Source organism: Linepithema humile, chromosome 6, assembly GCF_040581485.1.
Source record: "Linepithema humile isolate Giens D197 chromosome 6, Lhum_UNIL_v1.0, whole genome shotgun sequence".
Lineage (NCBI taxonomy): Eukaryota > Metazoa > Arthropoda > Insecta > Hymenoptera > Formicidae > Linepithema > Linepithema humile.
Window position 1 is genome coordinate 2,313,662 of NC_090133.1, and position 23,518 is coordinate 2,337,179.

At 33.5% G+C, this 23,518-nt stretch overlaps 4 protein-coding genes and 2 non-coding genes across 10 annotated transcripts; 3 read left to right on the forward strand and 3 right to left on the reverse strand.

The window, feature by feature from the left end:
- The first annotated feature begins 154 nt into the window (after positions 1-154).
- Positions 155-17,315, forward strand: Eps-15 (Epidermal growth factor receptor pathway substrate clone 15). 5 transcript variants are annotated; one of them, XM_012360170.2, is made up of 14 exons: positions 155-478; positions 982-1,026; positions 1,660-1,893; positions 1,965-2,237; positions 2,413-2,637; positions 2,734-2,894; positions 2,977-3,136; positions 6,665-6,910; positions 7,828-7,890; positions 8,726-9,069; positions 9,214-9,391; positions 9,485-9,610; positions 10,023-10,337; positions 12,006-12,145. In XM_012360170.2, exons 1-14 carry the CDS (start codon positions 452-454, stop codon positions 12,006-12,008), a joined length of 2,400 nt encoding a protein of 799 aa, XP_012215593.1. In that variant the 5' UTR covers positions 155-451; the 3' UTR covers positions 12,009-12,145. The 5 variants fall into 5 exon arrangements, with proteins under 5 accessions (XP_012215593.1, XP_012215592.1, XP_012215590.1 ...); XM_012360169.2 differs by lacking the exon at positions 12,006-12,145 and adding an exon at positions 11,241-11,928; XM_012360167.2 differs by having other exon boundaries at positions 157-532; positions 12,044-17,315.
- LOC105667999 (Ig-like V-type domain-containing protein FAM187A) lies at positions 2,835-6,139 on the reverse strand. The gene is made up of 9 exons (XM_067358401.1): positions 5,997-6,139; positions 5,746-5,926; positions 5,286-5,454; positions 4,792-5,086; positions 4,433-4,635; positions 4,169-4,350; positions 3,930-4,085; positions 3,526-3,705; positions 2,835-2,929 (listed from the first exon to the last, which is right to left on the reverse strand). The coding sequence occupies exons 2-9, from the start codon at positions 5,916-5,918 to the stop codon at positions 2,881-2,883; spliced, it is 1,407 nt and encodes a 468-aa protein (XP_067214502.1). The 5' UTR covers positions 5,919-5,926; positions 5,997-6,139; the 3' UTR covers positions 2,835-2,880.
- A 138-nt stretch (positions 17,316-17,453) lies between the features above and the next one.
- On the reverse strand, positions 17,454-17,525 carry TRNAQ-UUG (transfer RNA glutamine (anticodon UUG)). The gene has a single exon. It is a non-coding gene; the product is annotated as a tRNA-Gln (tRNA).
- A 228-nt stretch (positions 17,526-17,753) lies between these two features.
- LOC105667972 (uncharacterized) lies at positions 17,754-23,518 on the forward strand. Its single transcript, XM_012360120.2, has 7 exons — positions 17,754-17,995; positions 18,079-18,218; positions 18,303-18,513; positions 18,682-18,811; positions 18,886-19,116; positions 19,193-22,666; positions 23,331-23,518. Exons 2-6 carry the CDS (start codon positions 18,091-18,093, stop codon positions 19,333-19,335), a joined length of 843 nt encoding a protein of 280 aa, XP_012215543.1. The 5' UTR covers positions 17,754-17,995; positions 18,079-18,090; the 3' UTR covers positions 19,336-22,666; positions 23,331-23,518.
- On the forward strand, positions 20,025-20,116 carry TRNAI-UAU (transfer RNA isoleucine (anticodon UAU)). Its single transcript is given in 2 exon segments — positions 20,025-20,062; positions 20,081-20,116. It is a non-coding gene; the product is annotated as a tRNA-Ile (tRNA).
- mRpS16 (mitochondrial ribosomal protein S16) lies at positions 20,824-21,824 on the reverse strand. The gene is made up of 2 exons (XM_012360183.2): positions 21,691-21,824; positions 20,824-21,184 (listed from the first exon to the last, which is right to left on the reverse strand). The coding sequence occupies exons 1-2, from the start codon at positions 21,811-21,813 to the stop codon at positions 20,903-20,905; spliced, it is 405 nt and encodes a 134-aa protein (XP_012215606.1). The 5' UTR covers positions 21,814-21,824; the 3' UTR covers positions 20,824-20,902.

Here is a 23,518-nt window from a genome sequence, read left to right on the forward strand (position 1 = left end):
TAATATTTGTTAAGCTTATATTTTTATTTGGGATTTTTAAAAAAGAATCGAAAACAATCAATAAAAACAGTTGTGGATTTTTGAATAAGAGTCATAAAATACAAGTATCTAGATGCGCATGTTCCGAGTTATCTTCTCTGCGTTCCACAACTCATCAGAAAATAGTATCGCAATCTTCTTGTTGCTGATTTCACAGTGTGAGTGGTCGTGGATAAATGTGGATCAACAATCAAAATTTCAACAGGCATTCTGTTAGATATTTTCGCGACAATTTCCTTTGATCATTGCGCAACTCGTCAGTCGCAAAGTGTAATAAGGAAATAGTGATCGCAGCAGTTTGCATTGAAATATCCAATAATGAAAAGTATATTCGTAAGATGCTGAACAAAATAGTTAAAAGCGTGTGTTATCGATTGGAAGTCTGATTGGTTAAGTAGTGTTTAACGCAAGTATGGCCGCCCTGCCGTCACCTACGCAGGTACATTGAAATTTCGATGATTTTACGAAGATAATGACGTTTAATATGGCTCACGTACGTCGAAGTGAGCTTTTTCTCATTAAGTCTTGTCGCGATACACGCAAAACGATTACGTTACCGTCCAATTTCTATATTACTGACACATCCGTCAATCGGTCTCAGCCAATTTAGTTCGAAAGAATTTGCATTTCCTTCTTAATGACGGTGTATCGTTTTGCGCGCATCACAAAACACTTTTATTCGTCCGGAAGAGAGCCTGGATTGTCACGTTAATGTATAACGTGCGCATAATTGACTTGTGACGGTTTATCGTTCGCTTGAGCGAGCTCATTGGGGCGTCGATAAAGCGTCACGGTCATCCCTCTTGCTTCCGCCGATTGTAGCTTGCATTCTTATCGATGCAAATTGCTCAGACATTTATGTCAGCTTTATTAGAATTCTATTTATTTATTGTTGCAAATAAAAATAATGCAAGAGTACATATGGGTATTATTCTTTTGCAGGTGGCTGGAAGCCATACCGCGATATATGAAGCTTATTATAACCAGGTATATTATTATTAGCTGCGAAAAGAATAGGTGTTTTCTAGCAAAAAAACAGTCATTACAATTGCTTTCCTGTAGTGAAACAAATTGACACAAATTGACACAAATTGCCACGAGACAGAATCAAAAATTTGTATTTTCAATGCCTCTCTATTTCAGTAATTTCAAAAATGTTTATATTAATATTTTACATAGTACTAAAAACTGAAATGCTGTTTTCTCTTTCAAATCCTTGTTCTGCTTTTGAGAATTTGTGTGATTAGATTAAAATTTAATTAAGGAATTAAAGCTACAATGAAACTTGTTGCTGTATCAAAACAAAAGTTGATTTTTTCAAATTGAATTATGATTATAATAGATAGTATGTTAATGCTAACAACTATGTATATTAATTATTTTAGCAAAAGTAACATGTAAATTAAAGATAGTATAAAACAAAAAAAAACTAATGAGAAAGAAACATAGTGTTCCTATGTTAAAAATTAAAAGTCAAATGTGTTCAGCTGATTGTGATACAATATTTATCTATGTAATCTTGCTGGAAAACATTATAAAAGAATATTAAAGTTACAATTTATCAGCATATTATTAACATTATAGTTTAGTTACATGCTAATACACATTTTGTTTTTTCAGGTTGATCCAAAGGGATATGGACGGATTGAGGCGATGGACGCTGCGAGATTTCTCAAGAAGTCCCAGCTGAGCGATGTTATTCTAAGTAAAATATGGGATATGGCTGATCCGCAATCGCGTGGCTTTTTAGACAAGTCCGGACTGTTTGTCGCTCTGAAGCTATGTGCGTTAGCTCAGACAGGGAAGGATCTCAATATGTCTAATTTAAATTTGGAATTGCCACCGCCAAAAATGGTGAGTCTACTTGTGTACACTTAATACTATGTAATCGGAACAAATAATACCTGTGATATCTCTGATATCAGGGGGAGATCCCAGTTATTCCACAGAAGACTATTACGAATGCTCTGCCGGTGATAACGTCCATTAACAATGGAGACTGGTCAATTAATCCTACAGAACGAGCAAAATATGATCAGCTCTTCGATAGCTTACAGCCATCCAATGGATATATATCTGGAAATAAAGTGAAGGGTGTTCTCATGGATAGTAAACTTCCTCTAGATACTCTCGGAAAGATCTGGGATTTAGCAGACATGGACAAGGACGGTATGCTGGATAGGCATGAATTTGTAGTTGTGAGTATTGATTAATTGTTACTTTTTATTGTTGGCCAAGTGATTTTTGTACAATATACTGCTTGCAGTATTAACTAAAAAAAAAAATAAAATAATTTTAGTGTAATATCGATGAGTATACTTCCCAGTATAGGTTTACATTTCTTTTTCTATACAATTCTGACTTGTTGCGCAGGCCATGCATCTTGTATATAAAGCATTGGAAAAATATGCGATACCAAGTGTACTTCCGCCAGAACTGATGCCACCTGGCAAGAGAAAAGACATCGTTATGCCCAAGACTGCATCTCCCGTGCCGGTTGGCATGGTGACAGCGGCGTCGCCGCAACCGCCGCCGATTCCACCCTTACCAAACGCGACGACGGCTGTAAAGAGCTTGACCGGGTTAGACACTGTAAAAGTATTTATCCTTCAAACTGTAACCTTACAACTCGCAACGCGTTTACACTTTAGCCTTGCCAAAAAGATGTAACATACTTTTTTGTGTCGCTTTCAGCCGAGCCCGCAGCAGTGGGTGGTTTCGGCTGACGATCAAATAGCCGCGGAGAAATTATTTTTGCAAGCCGACTTGGACAGGGATGGATTCGTCTCAGGCGTGGAGATCAAAGATGTCTTCCTACAAAGTGGACTTCCACACCATGTATTAGCTCATATATGGTAAGAGCAATGCTTTAAATAGTAGATGTCTTAACCTAAAAATTGTTAACGGTGAGATTAACACTGATGTTCAATGTGTTAGGGGTTTATGCGATATCTTTCAAAGTGGGAAACTCAATAAGGAACAATTCGCCCTAGCTATGTGGCTTATCAAGCAAAAGCTCAACGGCATAGATCCTCCGGCGAGTTTAACTCCTGAAATGATACCACTCTCTATGCGAAGAGCCGGCGAAACTGTCGTGGTAACTTTATTCAATATTTTTTTCTAGTATAACAATATATAAATTTTCAAAAGAAATATTTCAGGCAAAAATTGCTCGAAGTAGAACATCATGATTGTCTTGAATGTTTCAAGTATCTCAAATTTTGTACCAACAAAGATTTAATCATACCATTTTAAAATCAGCTACAAAAATATACAATAAAATATGTGTTTTATTTTAATTAGTTCAAGTTGGCCTTCACATAATTTTTAGAGATCAATCTAAGAACGAACTAATATTTCTGTCTTCTTTTTCTCTTCAAATCTTTTAATTTTTGTCTGAAATATTTTTTTTGTATCTCCAAGTCCGAGATATTTCAGGTTTTTATTTAAAATAGGAACAATTTATTTCTTTTACATCAGTATTACAGAATTCTATGATATGTTGTATATCTTGTTCGTCTTTTGAATACTCTCCAGAATATTATTAGAAGTACAGTAATTATGAGACTGGCGCCGATTATGAGAATATGATGATTCAGCTTGAATTCTATTTCTCCAGTGACATTTAATTTTATTATTCCAGCCACTTCATTATTTTGCCAGCAACTAGTAATAAAAATCATTTTCAATGTACATTAAAGAAAAGAAAAATATGTAAAAATAACGATTTCAGCATTTTTTTTCGGTTTTCTCAAAATTTTGATGTGATACACACTGTAAAGATTGGGTTTGGATTCAGCACATAAAAATTAATTGGAAAACTTTTCTTTTTTTCCCAAACAATAGATAACTCTACTTGTTTTTATTCAACTGTAACGAATATGACTCACCTGTATGTATTGGCGTCTTCAAACCTCAGAGATTCGAATAAAATATGCATCTTAGAATTAATACGAATTCTTCCATTTGATTGATGCTCGATGAGAGATGGAATTATCTCTTTATTACCAATTCGCCAAATAATTGGGACATCTGATTTCAGATTTCTGAAACATCGACATTAGACTACTCTTAGCTTTTTGTCGTCATTGAAACGCAATATTCCTACAAATTATGTTGCAAATTTTACCCTGGACAAACAAGTTTGCTCTTCTTATCGTGTTTTTCATAAAGCACACTGCGCACAATCGATGGTAGCAGCTCTGGCATTCCTTGAATCATTGAATATATGCCAGCACTATTGTTCGCACTTTCCAAAACATTGCCCCTCTCATCGCGCACTTCGAATACTATGTTTTTCCGGCATTTTTTCTATCTCGCACAAATAATGTCAATCTTATATCATTTTATATCGTTCAATATAGCTGCAACGAATAATCAAGCTGTTTAATACCTTACAGTATCGTTTCATAACTTCGGTTTTTCTGTCCTTGATAATCGGTATCATTCGTATCTGTTTCGGGATAAGTCTGGACTTGCACGGCAATCTATTTCTGAATAACAACAGTGTTGTCTTCAATCGGCCTCTCAGATTTTCATTTATCGCTGCCGTCTGAGTCGTTGATTCATCCGTCTGATTCCATTCACTTTTTTCGGCTGAAAATTGGAAATTAATTGGAGGAGAAGCTTGAGACGGTGTCGCGTGACAATACCGGTAAAAAATTGTAATTGTAAAGATCTGAATAATTATCAATCCCGTTCCGATTCAACACGACTGCCTTACAGAAAGGCAAGCGTCGTACTTCTATTCACCTTCTCTTCTCGTGTATCGCGATTCATCCATTGTCGATGCACGTTCGTTGAACGATACGGTGCAGTATCCGTACCGAAGCCTGATGCCAACCGCGTTGCACGTGGAACACGGATTCCACGTTGTCCAAGTGGTGTAAATCTCTAGCTCGTACTCCGGCACACTCTCGACCAACGCTGCTCGCGACGCGTTCGAGTGTAAAACGTCCACTGCGTCGAAGTCGCTATCGATATGTAAATAATAAATTGATCCTACGGTGTCTTTCATCTCACACCAATACACTCCCGCCTGCTCCGGCTGAAAGGAAATCATTCTTTACGCGTGCCGAACGTCGCGTATGCTGTTTTCCAGCAAAAAGGCGCGCGCGACAAATAAATACAATCGACACGATTGAATATAATACACGGTGGATGTTTGATAGAGCGTTTTTAATCTTTGGTATAGTTCTAGATTTTTTTCGTTCGAAAGGATGTATGCGTGCGTTTCAGAATCGTACTTGGAGATTGTACATGATGATGAATTGATTGTCCGGTGAATTAAGAATGCGATCTGTACTTTGCACTGTGCTTTTGACAATGTCATTTTTATGGCTGCTATTGAAGTACCACTCTATCAAATCGGTTACGTGCATTTCCATCGGCGAAATGCATATTTCACATTTCAAGCTGCAAATCGATTTATTCATATTTCATCACGACGTCACGAGGGCAGTCCAGAAAGTAAAGATACAAACGCGATAGAAGTTGTAAAAAATATAAAATTGAGCAGAAGCATTTTTAATATATAAATGTAGTTATTTTTCTACGTATTAATTACAATACTTTTTTGAATAACGCTTGAAAACCATTTCTACTCGACTCTGTAATTTTTTTCTTCATCGTGTTTGTATCTTCGCTTTATGAAGCGCTTTTTTTTTATTGTAATCTTCAAAACTATTTTCTTCATTTATTGCGCACGTTACAGACGTTCCTTCCAGCGCTATGAGTGCGTTCGGATAATTGGTCCTCTCTAGTTTGTCTACATATGTTTCTCTTAGACACTCATAATAATCGAGCCAACGTTGTTTATGTCGTTGCCTCAAGGTCTTGTTAGTTCGCGAATATTCGTAGTCGTCAACATTCAGAAGCATCTTATTATCTGTAAACAGTAAAGCGAGTTAGAATTACTTATCCATTAACATTGCTCGCCATTAAATGTCTTATTAAACCTCTCTTCGCAATTCTTCAGTTTACGCAAGAAGTTTAATCGTAGTGAAACTGAGAGTGCATTGCTTTGGCAATACGTACATTTTTATGGACGTTGTACAAAGCCATTTTGAAGTTATTTACAGCGATCAGTAGGAAATAAAATATCAATCTCGACGTTTCGTATTTGTTTTTTCAATGCATATTTGTGCAACTAAGCAATATTAAATATATATATTTTTTATCAATAGGATTTTCACAAAACACGGTGTCCGAAAGTTTCTGGGATCGTTAAATTGTAATCTTTGGTCAAAATTTTTGAGTTTAACATGACTTGAGATAAATATTTTAAAAATGATTTCAGTTTTGTATTTGATTTCTAAGGATTTTTAAAATCTGTCGAATTTAATATTGAAACTTTGAAATTTAAGAGAATATTATTCTTATAAAGCGCAGAAATATAAAATATTCTGAACTTCAAGTTATCTATCACATTTAAATTGTCAACAATTTAATTCTTTTCATAGAAATCATTTTTCGTGAAAAAGTGTATCTATTTCTTAACTTGTGAGAAATTTATTTTTAATATCTCTATTATCTTTAATTAATATCTAATTTAAAATAAAAATGATACTCTAAAGTAAAGTACAGGATATTTTATTTAAATACTAACACTTCGAACGTGTTACAGGAAAACAATAACATATCAGGCTATTCGAATCCAGAGTTGGATATGATAAGTAAGGATATAGCGGAGCTTGTGCGCGAAAGGCAAAGCATGGAGCAGGATATAGCGCAGAAGGAAGCCGACATCAAGATAAAAAACGGCGAGATCAAGAGTCTTCAGAGCGAACTGGACACGCTCGCTGCAACCTTGAAGCAACTCGGAAACCAAAAGGGTGAGGCGCAGAAGAGATTAAATGATCTGAAGGCACAGGTAAACAGAGGTTTGATTGCGTATTCATCAATGGCTTGCTTCTGAATGTGCGCGGCACTGCTTTTTAGTGGCACAACTACACGCTAGGCGCGTACAGTTGTTGCTTGTGTCATCGTTCTTGTAAAATGATGTAACGATTTTTTTTCCGCATTTGATAAATCCGAAAAAAAAGCGATGATAAAGAGATAGAGAGCACATTGCACTTTGCGCATACCGGCGTATTTTGATATGACATGAACCGTGACGCAGATCATACTGCTTAATATCTGTAGAAGCCAGAAATAGTGATTATGTTTATTTTTATTTTCTTTATTTTCTGAGAATACCGATACACACGTATGATTTGGCTTTAAAACGAAACTTTTGTTGTTCTTAAGTTTGTTTCTTATTTATTTAATTTTTACCGCAACGTATACGTGTATTGAATCTGTTGATTTGAATTTTTCAAACATATCAGAATTGTAATTAGATTTTGCTGATGCACATATTTATTTTAGTGCGATTTTAATCACATTTAACTATATAAATTTTGAAATTATCATGTTGCAATTATCTTTGGAATTTTTTAATCTAACATTAGATTCGTATCTAGTGATTCGAGAAACGTACAAGTAGCAAAGACAGAAAATTGATTAAATGGTAAAAACGTGCCCTTCAAAGGGTTAATTCGATTTCTTTTGTACTGTTTCTTTACTCATCACTTCAACTCGTGGATCGAGCTTATCGCTTTACATACTAAATAGAAATAATAGCAGTGCGAAAGTGCATTTTACACATTCATTATTAATAAGAAGCCGTGCATCTCGAAGAGAGAAGGAAATAGGAAGCAGCGCGCAGTTTACTAATTTATTTTATTTATTTTTTCTATGTTTTTTGATTTTTTTTCATTATTTTGTTTTATTATGTTTGGCTTGTAGAAGGCTGAGGTAGATAAAGATTTGAGTGAAGTCGAAGAGAAGATTCAGGAGGAACTAAAGAAGGTACATAAAAGAATCACAGTATCGCTTACGGTGGAGCAACACTGTTTTTGCACATTAAACTTATGTCGGATATGTGGTCTGTCGCGGTAGAAAATAAACCTATTCGGATATACATTTTTTTTCTTTTTTTGTGTAACTTTCTTTACATTATATATCATGCAGGGAGTTCCATTTTTAATAAGAAATAGCTTACGCCAAGACGACATAATTAAATCTTTTTTCATCTTTCCGAAATTTTGCATTATATTATTAAAATATGATATTACAAAAATCTATAAGATTTGGGAGTTTTTGTGTATAATTCAAATTGATCTTGTGTGATCAACCCAAGATTATTAAACTGATATTATCCCTTTTTTCGTTTAAAAATCTTACAATTTTTGTCTGAAATATTCTTTTGTAGCTCTTTCCAGTTTCAAGATATTTCAAGTTCTCATTAAAAATAGGATACCCTGTATATATATTTTTCGAAATATACAAAAAGCTCTACCACATACAAAGTTGTATTTTTATAGTGCAAAACGTGGACACAAATAACGCTAATGCATTATTAGTGCTTCGCTGGCATGATTGAATCGTTTTACATAATTACATATACACCTCTCCTTTTATCTCTCTTTTCTCTTTCCTTTTTTCCCTTCTTTTATTATACGAAACTACATTGGAATTAAATAACATAACATTAACACGCATTTTCACGTTTCAACGATCTCCATCATAAAAGTGTAACATAAATGATGAAAAAGTATCGATTAAATATACATCAATCTTATTATTATAATAATTTACAGCGAGAAAAGGATTTTTCACCGGGAATAAATTTTGTTTTTCTAAGGTTGACAAACTGCGCCAGCAAGCCGAGGAACAGGAGTCGGTGTTGCGCGGTCAGGAGGAGGAGCTGAGCCTGAAAAGACAGGAACTCGAGGGGTTGCGGCAGGAAGAGCAGCAGCTGGAGCAGCAGCAGAATAAAAACAGGGATCAATTGAACGAGCTGACGAAAAAATTGCAGGACACTCAGTTGGAGATCTCCCAGGCAAAAGCGAAGATCACTCATCTGCAGGAACAACAGCGACAAATGAGCGACGCTATCGCGCTTTACGATTCCGCGCTCGCCGCGGGCGATGTCAATCTTGTACCTGATACTAGTCTACGATTTGCGCCCGAAATTGAAGATTTAGAGTACGTATTACGTTTCCGCTTAAGAGCGCAATCTACCTTGGTAGTTGTGCGTTTTTTTTGTTTTTTCTTTCTCGGAATTTTCTTTTGAAGAAAAAAATCTTTACATATGATAATAGTAATTTTGCAAATATGCGAAATAAATAGGTATGAAACAACGAAGAATACAGACGAAGCACAGGAGACACAAGCTGACACTTCCGGCGCAGCTGTCATGGATGGATTTGGAGAACAAGATCCTTTTGCAACGAGTAAAGCCAAAGAAGCATTTAGCTCACCGACGTCCGATCCGTTCGGAAGCGCATTCTCCACACAAATGTCTAATGTGAGTGCTCTTCAATTGATATACTCGCTTAACATTTTTTCCAATTTCTCATCCAGTAAACATGATTATTAACGAATAAAATAATGAACACAGGGTAGCTTCGCAGCAGATCCTTTCACTGCATTTGACAACGCCGGTGCAACAGTGAAGCAAGATCCTTTCGACCCGTTCGGTAACGGGAAACAAGCTGAGAACAAAAATCTTACGACTGCAACATCGGTACGTAAAAATTTTACCATTTACAAACGAGCTCTTTAAAGCGTGTGACAAAAATCACAGCACAAGTGGCAATAGGGCTCTTCTGCGTTATCGAGACATTAATACAGTGTCTAATTGGAGAATCCGGAAAACCTAAAATTTCACCAAATTTTTTTTGTCTGAAAGAATCAAGATCATTCTATTTTTAGTAAAATTATCTGTCTTAAGATTCTTTTTTTATTTTACGAGCGGTCTGAAAGGAGAAAGTAGAATTAACTTTCGACTTATTTCAGCATTTTTGAAGCACGAATGAAGTTTATTTTTTATTTTTCAAAGTTTTCTATGAAAACTCGGATATAAACTAGAAAATTGGGGAATTTTTCTCCCAAGATAAGAGTAAACAAAACGCTAATACGATATTTGCTTTGTTAAGAACACGAAGGATCCGTTCGGGGACGATCCCTTCGCGAATCTTCACGCTCCGCCACGTCCCGAGAGTCCTAGTCCTGCTCTTCCGCCGAAGAAGGCGAAACAACCACCGCCACGACCGGCTCCGCCGCGACCGAGTCAAGGTCCTACAGGTCCTACAGGTCCACTGAGAGCAGCACCGGCTCCGCCGACGCCCTCGCCTACTCCGGATCCGTTTACGAACGCAAACTCGGATCCGTTTGGCTCTCAAGCGACCATCGATAATAATAATAGTTTTACATCTTCCGGATTTGCTGATTTCGCTAATTTCGATTCCAAGGTATGTATACGATAGCGTTTATCGCTCCCCCCCCCCCCCCCCGAGCAGAGATTTCGCACAATTTCTTTTTTTTATACTATTTTTTTTAATCGAACATACTGTTCTGAATAATTATTTTACAGCACATGGCATTTTCTTTTTGTAAAGCATTTTTATTTGAATTTTATTATTTTTAGAATTTTATTATTTATGTTTAGTATTTCGATAATGTGTTATATAATCAATTGAAGGAATTCCATAAAAAAATACGTCTGATGTGAATCTATTTTGGACAGTTTTATCGATTGACGCTTTAAACTTGACATAATTTAAACGACCAACTGATTCAGAACAGAAAATTAAACAGTGGAAAATTAAACGGTGCAACCAATGAAACAAGGACATAATTCTTTATTATAAGATAGCTATAAAGCGATATGATATAAAAATATGCACTTTCGATAGGGATAACTTGATTATAAAAATATTAAAGAATAGTGTATCACAAATTATCCAACATAAACGTTCACAATAGTATTCCATTATATTCCTAGATCAAGAAAGTGCGTTCAAAAGTGAAAATTTTTGATGATTTTTAATTAACTATTTGTATATACATACACAATATTTGTTCTTGAAATATATTCAGCGTTTGTGCTAATTTTAACAAAAATATTTTTAATAAGTGAAGGAGTCTTCACATAAGATTTCTGTAACTTTGTACGTTTTGAGCAAAATTTGAATTTCTTTACATGGACAAATTTGTAAACGCAACTGAACGGTGAAAATAATAACGACTGCAGTCAATATTAATATCATAGCGCAATTGAGCATCGATAAATGCAATTTTTTAATGTTGCGAATTAATTTTCTTGTACACATTTATCAACGTACTATACATTTTATCTTATGTTTTATATTTAGGTAGAAGCTGCACGATTTTGAATTTGCCTGTCATTGAGCTGCCTTCTGGAGCATGCTGTCCGCAGATTAATTTGTTCATTGCCTTTTTTTCTAGGATATTTTTCAAGTTTATTTTGCGTTATTAATTTATTTCTTATTGATCTTAGTTTATATGCAAGCCATTCGAGTCGCGTTAAGGATGTATTGTTTATACAATCAAAACACGTTTAAATTTAAAAACAATGTACTTCTTACTTTTTCATATTAAGATCAAACAAAATCGATTTTAATTATGCAAAAAGTTACATTATTGCAATTTATTCTGGCATTCATGATTTAGCAATTGTTCATTATATCGTTTCTTACAATTGATTTCAAAAAACGTTGCGTCTATAAAAGTTTTCTATTTTTTGTTATCATCTATTAAAGAAAATATACATTAATTACAAATATTTGAGATATATCTTCAATAAAATGCATTAAATATTAATATTAGTTTGTAACTCTCTCTGTAATCTTAAATATGAAATAAGAAATATATTTCAAATTGCAACCACGTTTAGCTATTATTGTACAATCAATAAATTCTCAATTGATAAACCAGCGAAAAAGTCTCTCGCATTGCTAACAGCCTCTTGCGCAACACGCGACTCGAATGCTGCGCTCAAAATCACAGCACTTTCATAGCTTTCCGGCGTAGTGACGAATAGTAGCAGCCTAAAACCAGCCAGCAAGAGCCAGACGACAGTCGACGGTATCCGCGTTATTTCTCCTGTACCGTTTCAGTAAAACAAAACTTGACCAGTGACAAAAACCTGCTTCAGCCGACCGAGCCGACGCCCAATCGAACGGCTCCAGCGAGACCGACAAGTAGAGCCCATGTAGCGCCGACGCAGCCGAAGCTGTCGGACTTTACGGAGGACCCGTTCCGGGACTATCGTTACGAAGACCCGTTCAATATAGCGGACCCATTCGCCGACGAGACGGAGGACTCGAACGCGAACAAGAGCGGCGACAGCGGCGGCGGGACGGAGAAGACGACGACGGACCCGTTCAGCTTCGGTACGATTTCCGCATTCTCGGATAAGAACAACGTTTCGGCCAAGGCCTTCGACAGCGATTTCGTCAACACCTTTCCGCTCGCCAAAACGAAGCTCGAGAAGAACAGCGCGAACAACAACAATAACAATAACAACAACAAGTTCGACGTTGATTTTGGAAAAGCGTTCTCCGCTGATAACAGAAATGTCAGAAGCAACGAGATCGACTTTTCCCGGGCGTTCGCCAACGTGAAGACGAAAACCGTCGATCTCGACGAAGCGTTTTCGACGAAGAACGCGAAGACCGTGGCGAGGCATGAATCGAACGCAGTGCACACCGCAAAATCGAATATCCGTAACGACGGGAAGCTCGCGAACGATTTCGGCAAGATCTGGAACGGCAACAGCGTGGCTAATCTGTCGGAGGAGGAGCAGCTAGCCTGGGCGGAGAGGCAGAGTATAAGAGCGGAGGAGGAGAGACTGAAGCGTAAGGAACGGGAGGACGCCGAGCTAGCGCTCGCCCTCGAACTGAGCAAGCAAGGGAAAATGGGAAACGTTTGAGAGCTTCGAACGGTCGATACTGCTGTTTCTTTCACATTGGTATCAACGTAAACTCGTTAAGTTGCATGACAAGTCCTTGCGCATCTTGTAAGTAATGGTATTGTGTAAAAGCTTCTTGCGCTGTCACGCATTAGCATCACATGTAGAAGCGAAAGCGTAGATGCAAGTTATCAGATTGACAATAATGTCGGATACAGATATAAGAGTACTCCCTTCAAAAAAACAAAAAACAAAAAAAAAGAAAAGTTATTACGGACGTCAGTACGGACAGTGCTTTCGGTTAAAATGCGGGTTGGTCCAGAAAGTGAAGATGCAAACACAATGAAAATGGAAAAAAATATATTTGTTACGAAATCGAGTAGAGATAATCTTATTATGTACAGTTGGTTGTTTTTTTTCCACGTTATTGCTGCGTCGAGGCATTTTGTTTCGCTCGAATTTCTGCACGTCGATGACACTTTTCGCCTCCGTGTTCAGCGCAACGACTTTATTTTTCCACTTATTTGTTAAGTTTTTCGCTGGTCAAATGTTTTGCGCGTGTGTCACATTGCGAAGCACTGAAAAAACTCGATCGTGCATTTCAAAACTAGCAACGAGAGATGCTAAACACTGTTTACTGCATGATAACGGAAGACCGAACTTCGCAGCAGCGATGATGCTGAGAATTTCATGGGAAGTTTATTTTTATCGAAATATTAATTTCTTGTTTTTTGGGAGAAAGGTCTGAGAAGATTCTAAATTTAAAAGAAAGTTTAGAAAACGAAAAATAAAGTCACTGCGAAAGAGTCGAAGTCGGCATACAAAACGTTTAAGCGAGACAACACCTTGACATGATCACGTAGAAAAGCAACTAAGGACATTTATTAAGAACATTTCTATTAGATTTTATAATAAATATTCGTTGAATTTTTATCGCGTTTATATGTTTGCCTTTTGGATTCTTGTTAAAGAGTTTCATATTTTTTTCAAAAGTACGCAAAATTAGTCGATTTATTTTCTTTTAAAATATATATATTTTTTTTTTTTCGTTTTGCTATTTCTCGCAAGCAGCGATAATATCTATGTTTACGTTATGTGTTTTGTTTGACGTTTGCCACTTGAAAAAATGCTGCTGGTGAGTGCGTTATGTGCGACCGCTTTAAGTTACGACTATAAATATATACGAATGATAATAAAGCATAATATAAAAACATAATATATAAGACGTTCATGTTGTAAAAGTTATTCGATTAAAAAGCACGGTAATGCAATATCATTAAATGCATCGTTATCAATATGTAAACGCCTATATAATCGAAAAGGATATTATGAGATTTCAATCGATAGTCACTGATCGCTCAGTCACTCGTCAAGAAGAGGCAAATCTATGTCACTTTCATCAGCTGTTGATAGTTTTTTTTTTTTTGTGTAATGAGAAAAAAAAGAAAAAAAAATAAGCACACATTGTCCACACACAAGTGAAAATACGATGTCCGCGACAATGCCGTCTAATTCAAAAGCCTTCGGTTTTAGAACGTTCCAAAGAATTATGGTGTTCAGAGAGAGAGAGAAAGAGAGAGAGAGAGAGAGACGGAGCGTGTCTACGCTTGACGAGAAGGGCTCTATACATTTAATAGAACTTGAAAAAAAGAAAACCAAATACGAGGAATCATGTCTATCTTGACTACGTTGTAATTATCGTATAATTTTCGATAACAATGTTATATTTCATATGATGTATATATTACGATTAAAAACGATACATTAAAACGCGATAGAATTCTCGTTATGTAAGTTTATCACGTCGTACAATTGTTTAGTTTTATAAGACAGTGCACACACACTGTGTGCGAAGACGTATGCTACCGTAAGATATCAATAATATAATACCGGTGCAAAACAGAACTTGTATCAATATCACTGCCCTGCATGGGTCTACGGTTCGGGAAAGGAAGGGTGGTTTTCCGTAGGTTTTTCACGCGCGCTAAATCCGAATCCAGCATAAAAAAAAAGTATGTATTGCATCAAAATTTTGGGCGAATCCAAGGAAACAAGTATTGTATTAAAAATAGCAATTTTTTTTATATCAGTATTGATTCGCAAGAAATTTTTTTTTTACTTTCACCTGCGCTGCAGTATGTATGTGTGTATTTATTTGTTAATAATTTTTTTTTTCAAAGTCACAGTGATCTTCGCTTGCCTACATCTCCATTTATCTGTAGACTATTTTACAAACTGACTTCGATATTTAATTTACACGCTAGCGATCCATCTTACTTCCTGTTCTAATCTAATTCTTCCATATACGCTGCCATTCCACTTTATCTCACCTACTCTCTTTTCACCTCTTTCTCAAATATTATGGCCTTTCCTCTCCTTTTACTTTTCTGTACTATTTGTTATAATTTGATTTTAATAAAATATTAATTTTAAAAAAGTTTTTAAGGACCGGTTTATTTATGATTAATTTAAGAAACGATAACTAATATCGTCATTTTTAATATACTTTTCTCTGGTTTCCTAAAAATTCTCATATAACACGTACTTTTTAATGCTGGATTCGAATGCATGAACTATGAAAAATTCACTCTTTTTCCTAGACAAAACCAAAATATGTCTAATTTTGCAGGTCAGTGTATTTATCGGCATATTACCTGTCTCCATTCGGATCGATTCGCATTTGTTGTGTAATTTGATCTAATTTCGACTTTACGATATTTCAGCCTGTATGCGTGTACATGAGTATGTGTATGTACTATAGATAATCCTTACAAAGGTTTCACCGAAATAAATGTACGATGCCTTCAAAAGATTTATCGTTCAGTTTACACATATAACAAGTAAAAAAAAAAAAACATTTTTATCGGTCCATTAACCGAATATACCGGAAATATATTTCCATTTGTCGCATATATCATTCAGTTCTACGATGTACAGCGACGTCGTGCCGCTAGATACTATACATATTAATCTAAGAAAAAAAAAAAATCTGTAATTATCTCTACATATGGTCAAGATGATAAAAACGATACGTGATATATAAATGCATAATCGCAAACTTCTCATTTCCTTAGATCGATGACTACCGTGCATGATATACACAGATAACTTGCACATATATCATATATCGTAAGTAAATAATTTCATATGTAACGACGCGGAAGCGCGGGGAAGCAAATCTTATTGTTAGCGTGTCGTGATTCCACTGCGGATTTTAAGATCGTCGACTACTTTCGATGAACGAATGACGAGAAGTCACAGCAAACAAAGAGAATCCATTGTGTTTTAGTGAAGATGATCGGCCGTATTAATAGCAGCAATGATCACTAATTAAATCATTTCACCGCTAGTGTGTTCTGTGGGAAATATACTTTTGACTCTTCGCGGTCCTACGTCAAAGTCGATTCGATGATCCTGCGCATACTTCTTTGAATAATTTAAATAATATATGATTGCAATTAGCAAATTACGTTTTTCTAACTTTCATAACATTTTCTATATAATAAGAATGGATTGTTACATTTATTTTGTGATAGCGTTGAAATAAAAATGAAATATTTAATATTAGTTTATTCATCAAAAATAATTTGAACCGCAAAGAGTTAATCATAATATAATACTTAGACATTCTTTTACATCTTTGCTACTGTATATGTGTGTGTATATATGTGTGCGTGTATGCTGTGTGTAGCATGTGTGGATGTGTGTTGAAATTTTTAAACAAGTATTCAAATCTTTTCTTGTAGTTGATGAGGTATTTTCAAAATCATATGTGATTGAATTTTTTTTTGTTACTTGAAACATTTTGCATGAAAATCAGATAAATATTATTTTTTTTTTTTTTCTTCAAATCTTATAGCTTTTGTTTGAAGTATTTTGTTGACCAATTTTTAAATACTTTATATTCATTTAAAGTAGAATACTGTATTGGAAAGAGTTTTCAGCATATTTTATTAATTTAATAATGGAGCATAAATTGTGTATGCAAACTAATTTATTTCAGTATCCACAAAAAGATTTCCCATTTCTGGCACCGTAATTTAATGTGACAGGCAGAAGCTTTAACTCCTTAAGTGTTAGTAGCGTGTGTATGATTATTTGATAATTATTATTTTGGATAATAATGCATTTTCATTTCTTAACACGGAAGAGGTTGAAGAGATGCTACTATAGATTTTCTTGTTCGAATTGTTCCCGGAGGGAAATCAGCACGCATCGGTAGTTTCATAAGCTTATGCAACGATACTAGTATGTAACAATGATGCCATACGTATTTGAAATAGCAAATGTAGAATTTTAGTTAACGCTGAACTAATGGATTCTTTACCAAATAGCTAGTAATGCGGCCGAGTAAGTTTATCTTATGACCAATAGATTCTGTACGTACAGATTACAGGTTCTTATAGACGATTTCGTATATAAGTGACCGTTGATTTATTGTTGAATAATCATATATTTCTTGTATATAAGTTTAAATGTATGAATATCTGTTCACAAAATTATACATTGATCTTTACGCATTGGTCCAAGTTAATAGCTCAATCAAATCCTCTCGTTTATGTTACAAGCATAAATTTTTGCATTTTATACGTACGTTTATTTTATCTCTGCAAAAATATAAATTTGCATAGGCAAAAATAAAGCAGATACTTTTAGGTCCCACCGAGATTTGAACTCGGATCGCTGGATTCAAAGTCCAGAGTGCTAACCATTACACCATGGGACCACCTATTCTTTTTGGACATATTAAAAAACTTGTAAAATATTTTATAACTTATCATTTTTTTTTTAAATATTTGAATCTTATGAAGAACTCTATTGAATTTATTAATGTACACAAAGTATGCCCTCAATTTTCCGTTGTGTTGTGTTCAGTTAACCTTTCTTGTTTATACTAAGGTTTGTTCTTTGTCGCTGCACTTTTGTACTATTGCAAGAAGTGTATCTACACTGAAGTGTTCTTGCTAGCAAAAGCGATGGCAGATGGTGCTGTTCTTCGTCGAGGTGCAGCGATATTCATCGTCAGTACAGCAGTTCTCTGCCATTTCTGTACTAGATTTTGAGCGTTTATGGTTAAAACTAAGTTGCTATCTGTTTTTAATTCAATTTTCCCGAATGCAATCTATTTCAAAGTTTTTAACGCAAAGATATAAAATGGAAAACATCTGTGAACATATAATAGAATATAAATGACAGGTGTGATTGATGTCGGGTTTTGTGCAAATTTATAACAATATTCAAGAATAGAAATAAGCAGAAAAATAATATTTTGTTATAAGTGAGATTGCAGCATGGAAAACGAGGAGATAAATCGATTGCGGCAACTGAAGAAGGAACTCTTAGAAAAGGTGAATCAGTTGAAGGATTCGTTGAAGCGTCATGAGGAAAACAGGCATCAGTCTTCTAGTAATTTCACTGTGTAATTATGTGATTGTTAATTAATTTTCATGTGTAAATTCTTCAATTCTGCGATTTTATTATTTTATTTTTTGTATGATTGTAGTACGCTACCTTCTGATGATGAGAATCAAGAATCATCAACGGAATTATCCAGCAACTCTAAGGTTAGGCAATGCAAAACTGCAAGCCACATAACTGGAATAACATTTGAGGATGTCAGTAAAGACTGGCTTCACGATAATATTTATATGTATAAAGCTACAGTGGTAACGAGAACAATCACTTTCAACTTGGAATTGAAAGTAGATTTCAAGGTATAGGATTAAATTCTTTTATTGAAAAAGCTTTACAAATTTTATTATCATATAAATAATGAAAGAAACAAAATATGTATGATATAGTTAATAATAATGAAATATACTCTATTTAGAATAGATTGTAAAATTCAAAGATCTACAATTAACCTTTGTCTTCTTTTTCAGAATACCAGTAATTTCAAGATTGACAATATAATGTGTTATTTCACTGATATCAACAATTGTTACATGCTTGAAATATCTCCCTGGTGTCAACAGATTACAAATAGGAAGAACTTTTCTGTTCTTATGTCTGGTGAACATTTATACAATATTACAATAATTTTATGTTACGTGTAAGATATAATAATAAGCTACTTTTCTTTTCAGCACTTTCTGGTTATAATGAAAATAATATTCTTAGATCTAAAATTCTACATAGTTTAGAATCGAAGAGATATGCAAGCATTGAGCATAATGAGGATGATGGAGGAATGCTAGTGCATGTACATTCACCTGTGGATACAAAGAAAAACTATGTGATATTTCATTGGATGCTAAAATTCTTAGAACTAACGTGGCAGATTGAACACTATTTCACGGTAAATCCTACGAATATAGGTAAATAAATTAATTATATGTATTAAATATACAGAAGACTGGAGTAGTAAAGTATAATATTTAATTATTAATTTAGGAATAGAATTTTCTGAACAGAATTCTTCTTTATTGAAAGACTTTTGCGAAATTACCTTCACAAAAAACAGTCTTATAAAACTGTGGGATAAACTATGCACAGCCGTTGATACTTATGCTAAAAGCACAAAAGGTACATTGTAAAAATAATTTTTTGTATTAAATATTTATAAGAATATCAATATAGCAATTAATTTATGTAGAATTTAAGTAAATACGAAATTTTTAAGTGTGAATATTACAATAAATATTTTATATGTTTTTATATGAATTAAAATGCAGAAGACTCTTACCCTTTCATATAAATGTGTTATTAGAAGAAACTTGACAATTAAGGAATTAATTTATTTTCTAATCTATATTCTCTAATGAAAGAAGAATCAATTTAGATTTCTTAACTTTATTTCGTTTTTTAAACAGCTTTATATAATTAAATAAATTTTATATTGATTTTTTAATATTCACAATTAACTTTAACTATCAAGAAATAAAAATTTTATTACTATGTATTATTACAAAACAATTTTTATGAAGAAATAATTAAATTTATATAAAGATTGTATATTTGAGCTTTTTCCGAAGACACTAAATTCAAGTCTGTAGTAAGAAATTAGAAATTTTAAATTGCAAACTCAATATAAAAAGTAGATATTCGAGAAATAGATTTTATATGAAAATTCTTTTTCAAGAAGTTTAAAAAATTTTTAGCTTAAAAGTTAAGATATAAATTTTGTATTTCAAAAATAAAAAAAAATGTTACACATGCGCTCGCATGTGTGTGTGTATATCATACATTATAGGTTCTACTGTAATAAGAAAAGCGAAAACACAAATCCCCAGTGGCGCAATCGGTTAGCGCACGGTACTTATAAGACAGTGTTTGTGAGCAATGCCGGGGTTGTGAGTTCGAGCCTCACCTGGGGAATTTTTTTTTTTCAAACATTGTATTCTAATCTACATAAAACATTGTTACGGCAATATTTAAATAATTGTCAACATACGTCGAGCAACTGATTGAACAATTTATTTCGAGACGTAGAATAAGATATAGCAAAAATTGTGTCAAAAATCGATTTACATGTCATAACGGAGTGTTTTTTTTTTTTAATTTAATTAAAAAGACAGAGCTATTTATTCTAAAACAAATTTAAAAGTGTTAGGGAAACATGCAATAATTCTGTAACAATTTGCAAGCGTGATTTATCGATGAATCTAGCAACTTTATGGATGTCCCTTTTTAACAAGGAACACAGTCCAGTGCAGTGATATAATGCTTTCCTGCAATAACAGAACTTACACAATTGTGAAGCAGAGCTGAAAAATTGTATTGGAACATAAATTGTCATATTCAATAAATTCAAAAATTTTTATATTAAATTTTGTTGGAGCAATATATCTTGAAATATGAAAACTGAAATAAAACTTGGCGCTACATAGAATGAAATAAAAAATTGACTTTTTTACTCATTGTAAGATTCGTTTTAATATTAACTTCAGCAAAAATGACAAATATAAATCAAATTATAAAAATGAAAAGGTTTTATCAAACATTCACACTTTGTTTAATTTTGAAAATGTTTGTCTTTTTACTTAAAAAAACCCATTACGACATACATTTTTCAAATATCTCTATTTAAACAATATAATAATTTTATTGATAAACTGCAAAATATTTACAAAGCACAAATGTTTGCCACACAAAAGATACATCTTAACTTTCAGATGCTGTTGTTTGCTCTTGTGACACATTTTCTGCAATCGCTTTTTCCTTTCTGCGATTTCTCCATGCTTTCATGTATGATCTTGGGTGAACAGGCAAGTATCCAGCTAGTCCTAGTAATTCTGCAATAGGTGTGGATATTTGTGCTCCTTTGGCAATCCAATATTGTATTCTTTCATAATTAAAGGATATTAGTTTCTCATTGTTTGCATTTGGAATAGGATCATAAGTGCCAACTTGTTCCACCGGTGACCCCCTTTGATGTTTTTTTACCTAAAAAAATTGAACAAACCAATTAATTTATTGGCTAAATACCTACTGCTTCATTCCTTTTATTTTTCTCTGATATTTGGCAGTATTCAACATAATTCAACATAATATTCAACATAAGTTAGTAAGGCAATAATAAAGTATCTAAATAGTTGTAAATATTTTACATTTTCTTTTGTATGGAAATATATTGCTTGTTTGTAAAAATTATTGATAAAAGTGATACAATTACTTATACCATTTTTATTGCAAAAAAATAAAACTTAATTTTAACTCTCTAGACTTTATATGTAAATTTGTATGCATGTTTTTCCCAAAATTTTGCATATTTTAATTTAAAATTAGTATCTAATCCCAATAAATTCTAAAATAAAAAAAATATATAATATTTTTACAGTGGTACATTGCATGTGTGCTTTATTATATTTGATGAAAATTATTAAAATGTAAAATTAAACAATCTATAACTCTTTCTTCTAGATTTCTCGAAAAAAATCAACTCGACTTACATCTATTACGACAATATGATAAAATGGTCTGTTGGTACAGCCATAACGAGCCAGCCGTATTGCCTTTTGGAAGCGCGTAACAACTCCTGTTCCAGACGAAGGGTGTAAAAACAATCGAGGCATGTTTGTCAATAACAGATAAATATAATCAATAACCAATTTTACTAATCACTGCTGATTAGTGTCTAATAGACAATAAAAATTAAATTAGATCAGATCACATTAGATTGAACTAAACATTCTCAAGAAGGTTAAGTTATCACACATGCGTAGTACAGGCATGCCAATTTTCCCAGCAACCGAACCCGCGACGTCACGTGTTTCGAACTTGACTGTACGAAAAAGGACGTCAATACACGACATATAGTTCTCTCTCGGCTCGCAATAAGCGATTCAGTGCCCATTCCAATATGTATATAGTTCAATGTATGAAACGTCGTCAAACAATTGGTAGAAACCAATATTCAAATTAAATTAAAATAACCGAATGTTACTAAGGATTAACTTTTTAAACTGTATCAGTAGAAACAGGCACAAGTCATTTAATTAATTAAATTAAGACGTATTTCCTACTTTTTCGTTTAATTAATTAATTATTTATTAATTATTATTAATTAATTATTATTAATTGTTTAATTAATTAATTACTCGTTTAATTAATTAAACTAAGTCGTTTTCTGCAGCAAAATATAACACCGATGTGGCCTGCACGTAAGTACTGACAGAAATGTCACTTCATTTAAAAGATAAAAATTACACTCACTATTAAAAGAATCACTTACAGAGAGCGTTGTGTCAAACATACATACACAATTCTGTTATTGTGTACGTTCATCCTGGCCAGTATTTATAAAGGCCGTGTGTGTGCCTCAACGTACAAATCAGTTTCTTGTTTTAACGTGATTACAATCATAAATTGTGTTAAGAAAAATTTGCTTGCCGATTTTATTTAGAACGATACTCCGAAATATAAACCGTAAGTAATAAATTTAATTATTTTATTTATAAATTGTATAAAGCTTTTTCGATTTTAAATGAAATAATATGTGTTAATATTTCTCATATTTACAAAATTATCTTTAAGAATGTAAACGTTTCGGTCAGTTATTCGATCAATATACGCTACATTAAAAGAATCAGCAATTTTGATGTTTAAAATGCATAAAGTTAAAAGTTTTAACTGCAAAACATTCAATGTTTATTTTTTTAGAAAGCTATTACTTGAAAAATTTCGGACATAAAAATAAAGCGAGATTAGCAATTGTTGGAGTGATGTTACATTATAACAAAGATTTAAAGTTATCTGTGCTTATTGACATCGCAAGTGTTGACAATCTTTTGCGGTTAAAATTTTGAATTTAATGTATTTTAAATATTAAAATTATTAAAAATTTTTTAATTTAATATATATTAAGAACGATTGAACAATCGACCGAAATGTTAATATTTGTATTCTCAAAGACACTTTTGTAAATATAAGAAAAATTGACATATTATATTTAGTCGTAGCTTGTAGCTTTGTATCGTTTTTCACGTTAATTTATTATTATTTATTAGCAAACTGTTAGAAAAATATTTAATTTTTAGTTTCTTCTTTTTTATACATATATAATTTTATAAATATGTATTAATTTTCGCAGAGGAAAATTTGACGGACGGAGCGAAAAGTATATAGTTTTAATTGCCGAAGAAAGCATGCAGAACCGGATACAGGAAATTGTTATGCAAAATACAGAAATAAAAAAAATGCTGCAACGGTTACATTTTTTGCCATCAACCATCACAGAACCCACCGAGGAGCAGCCGGAACAAGGCGCCAGTAATAATG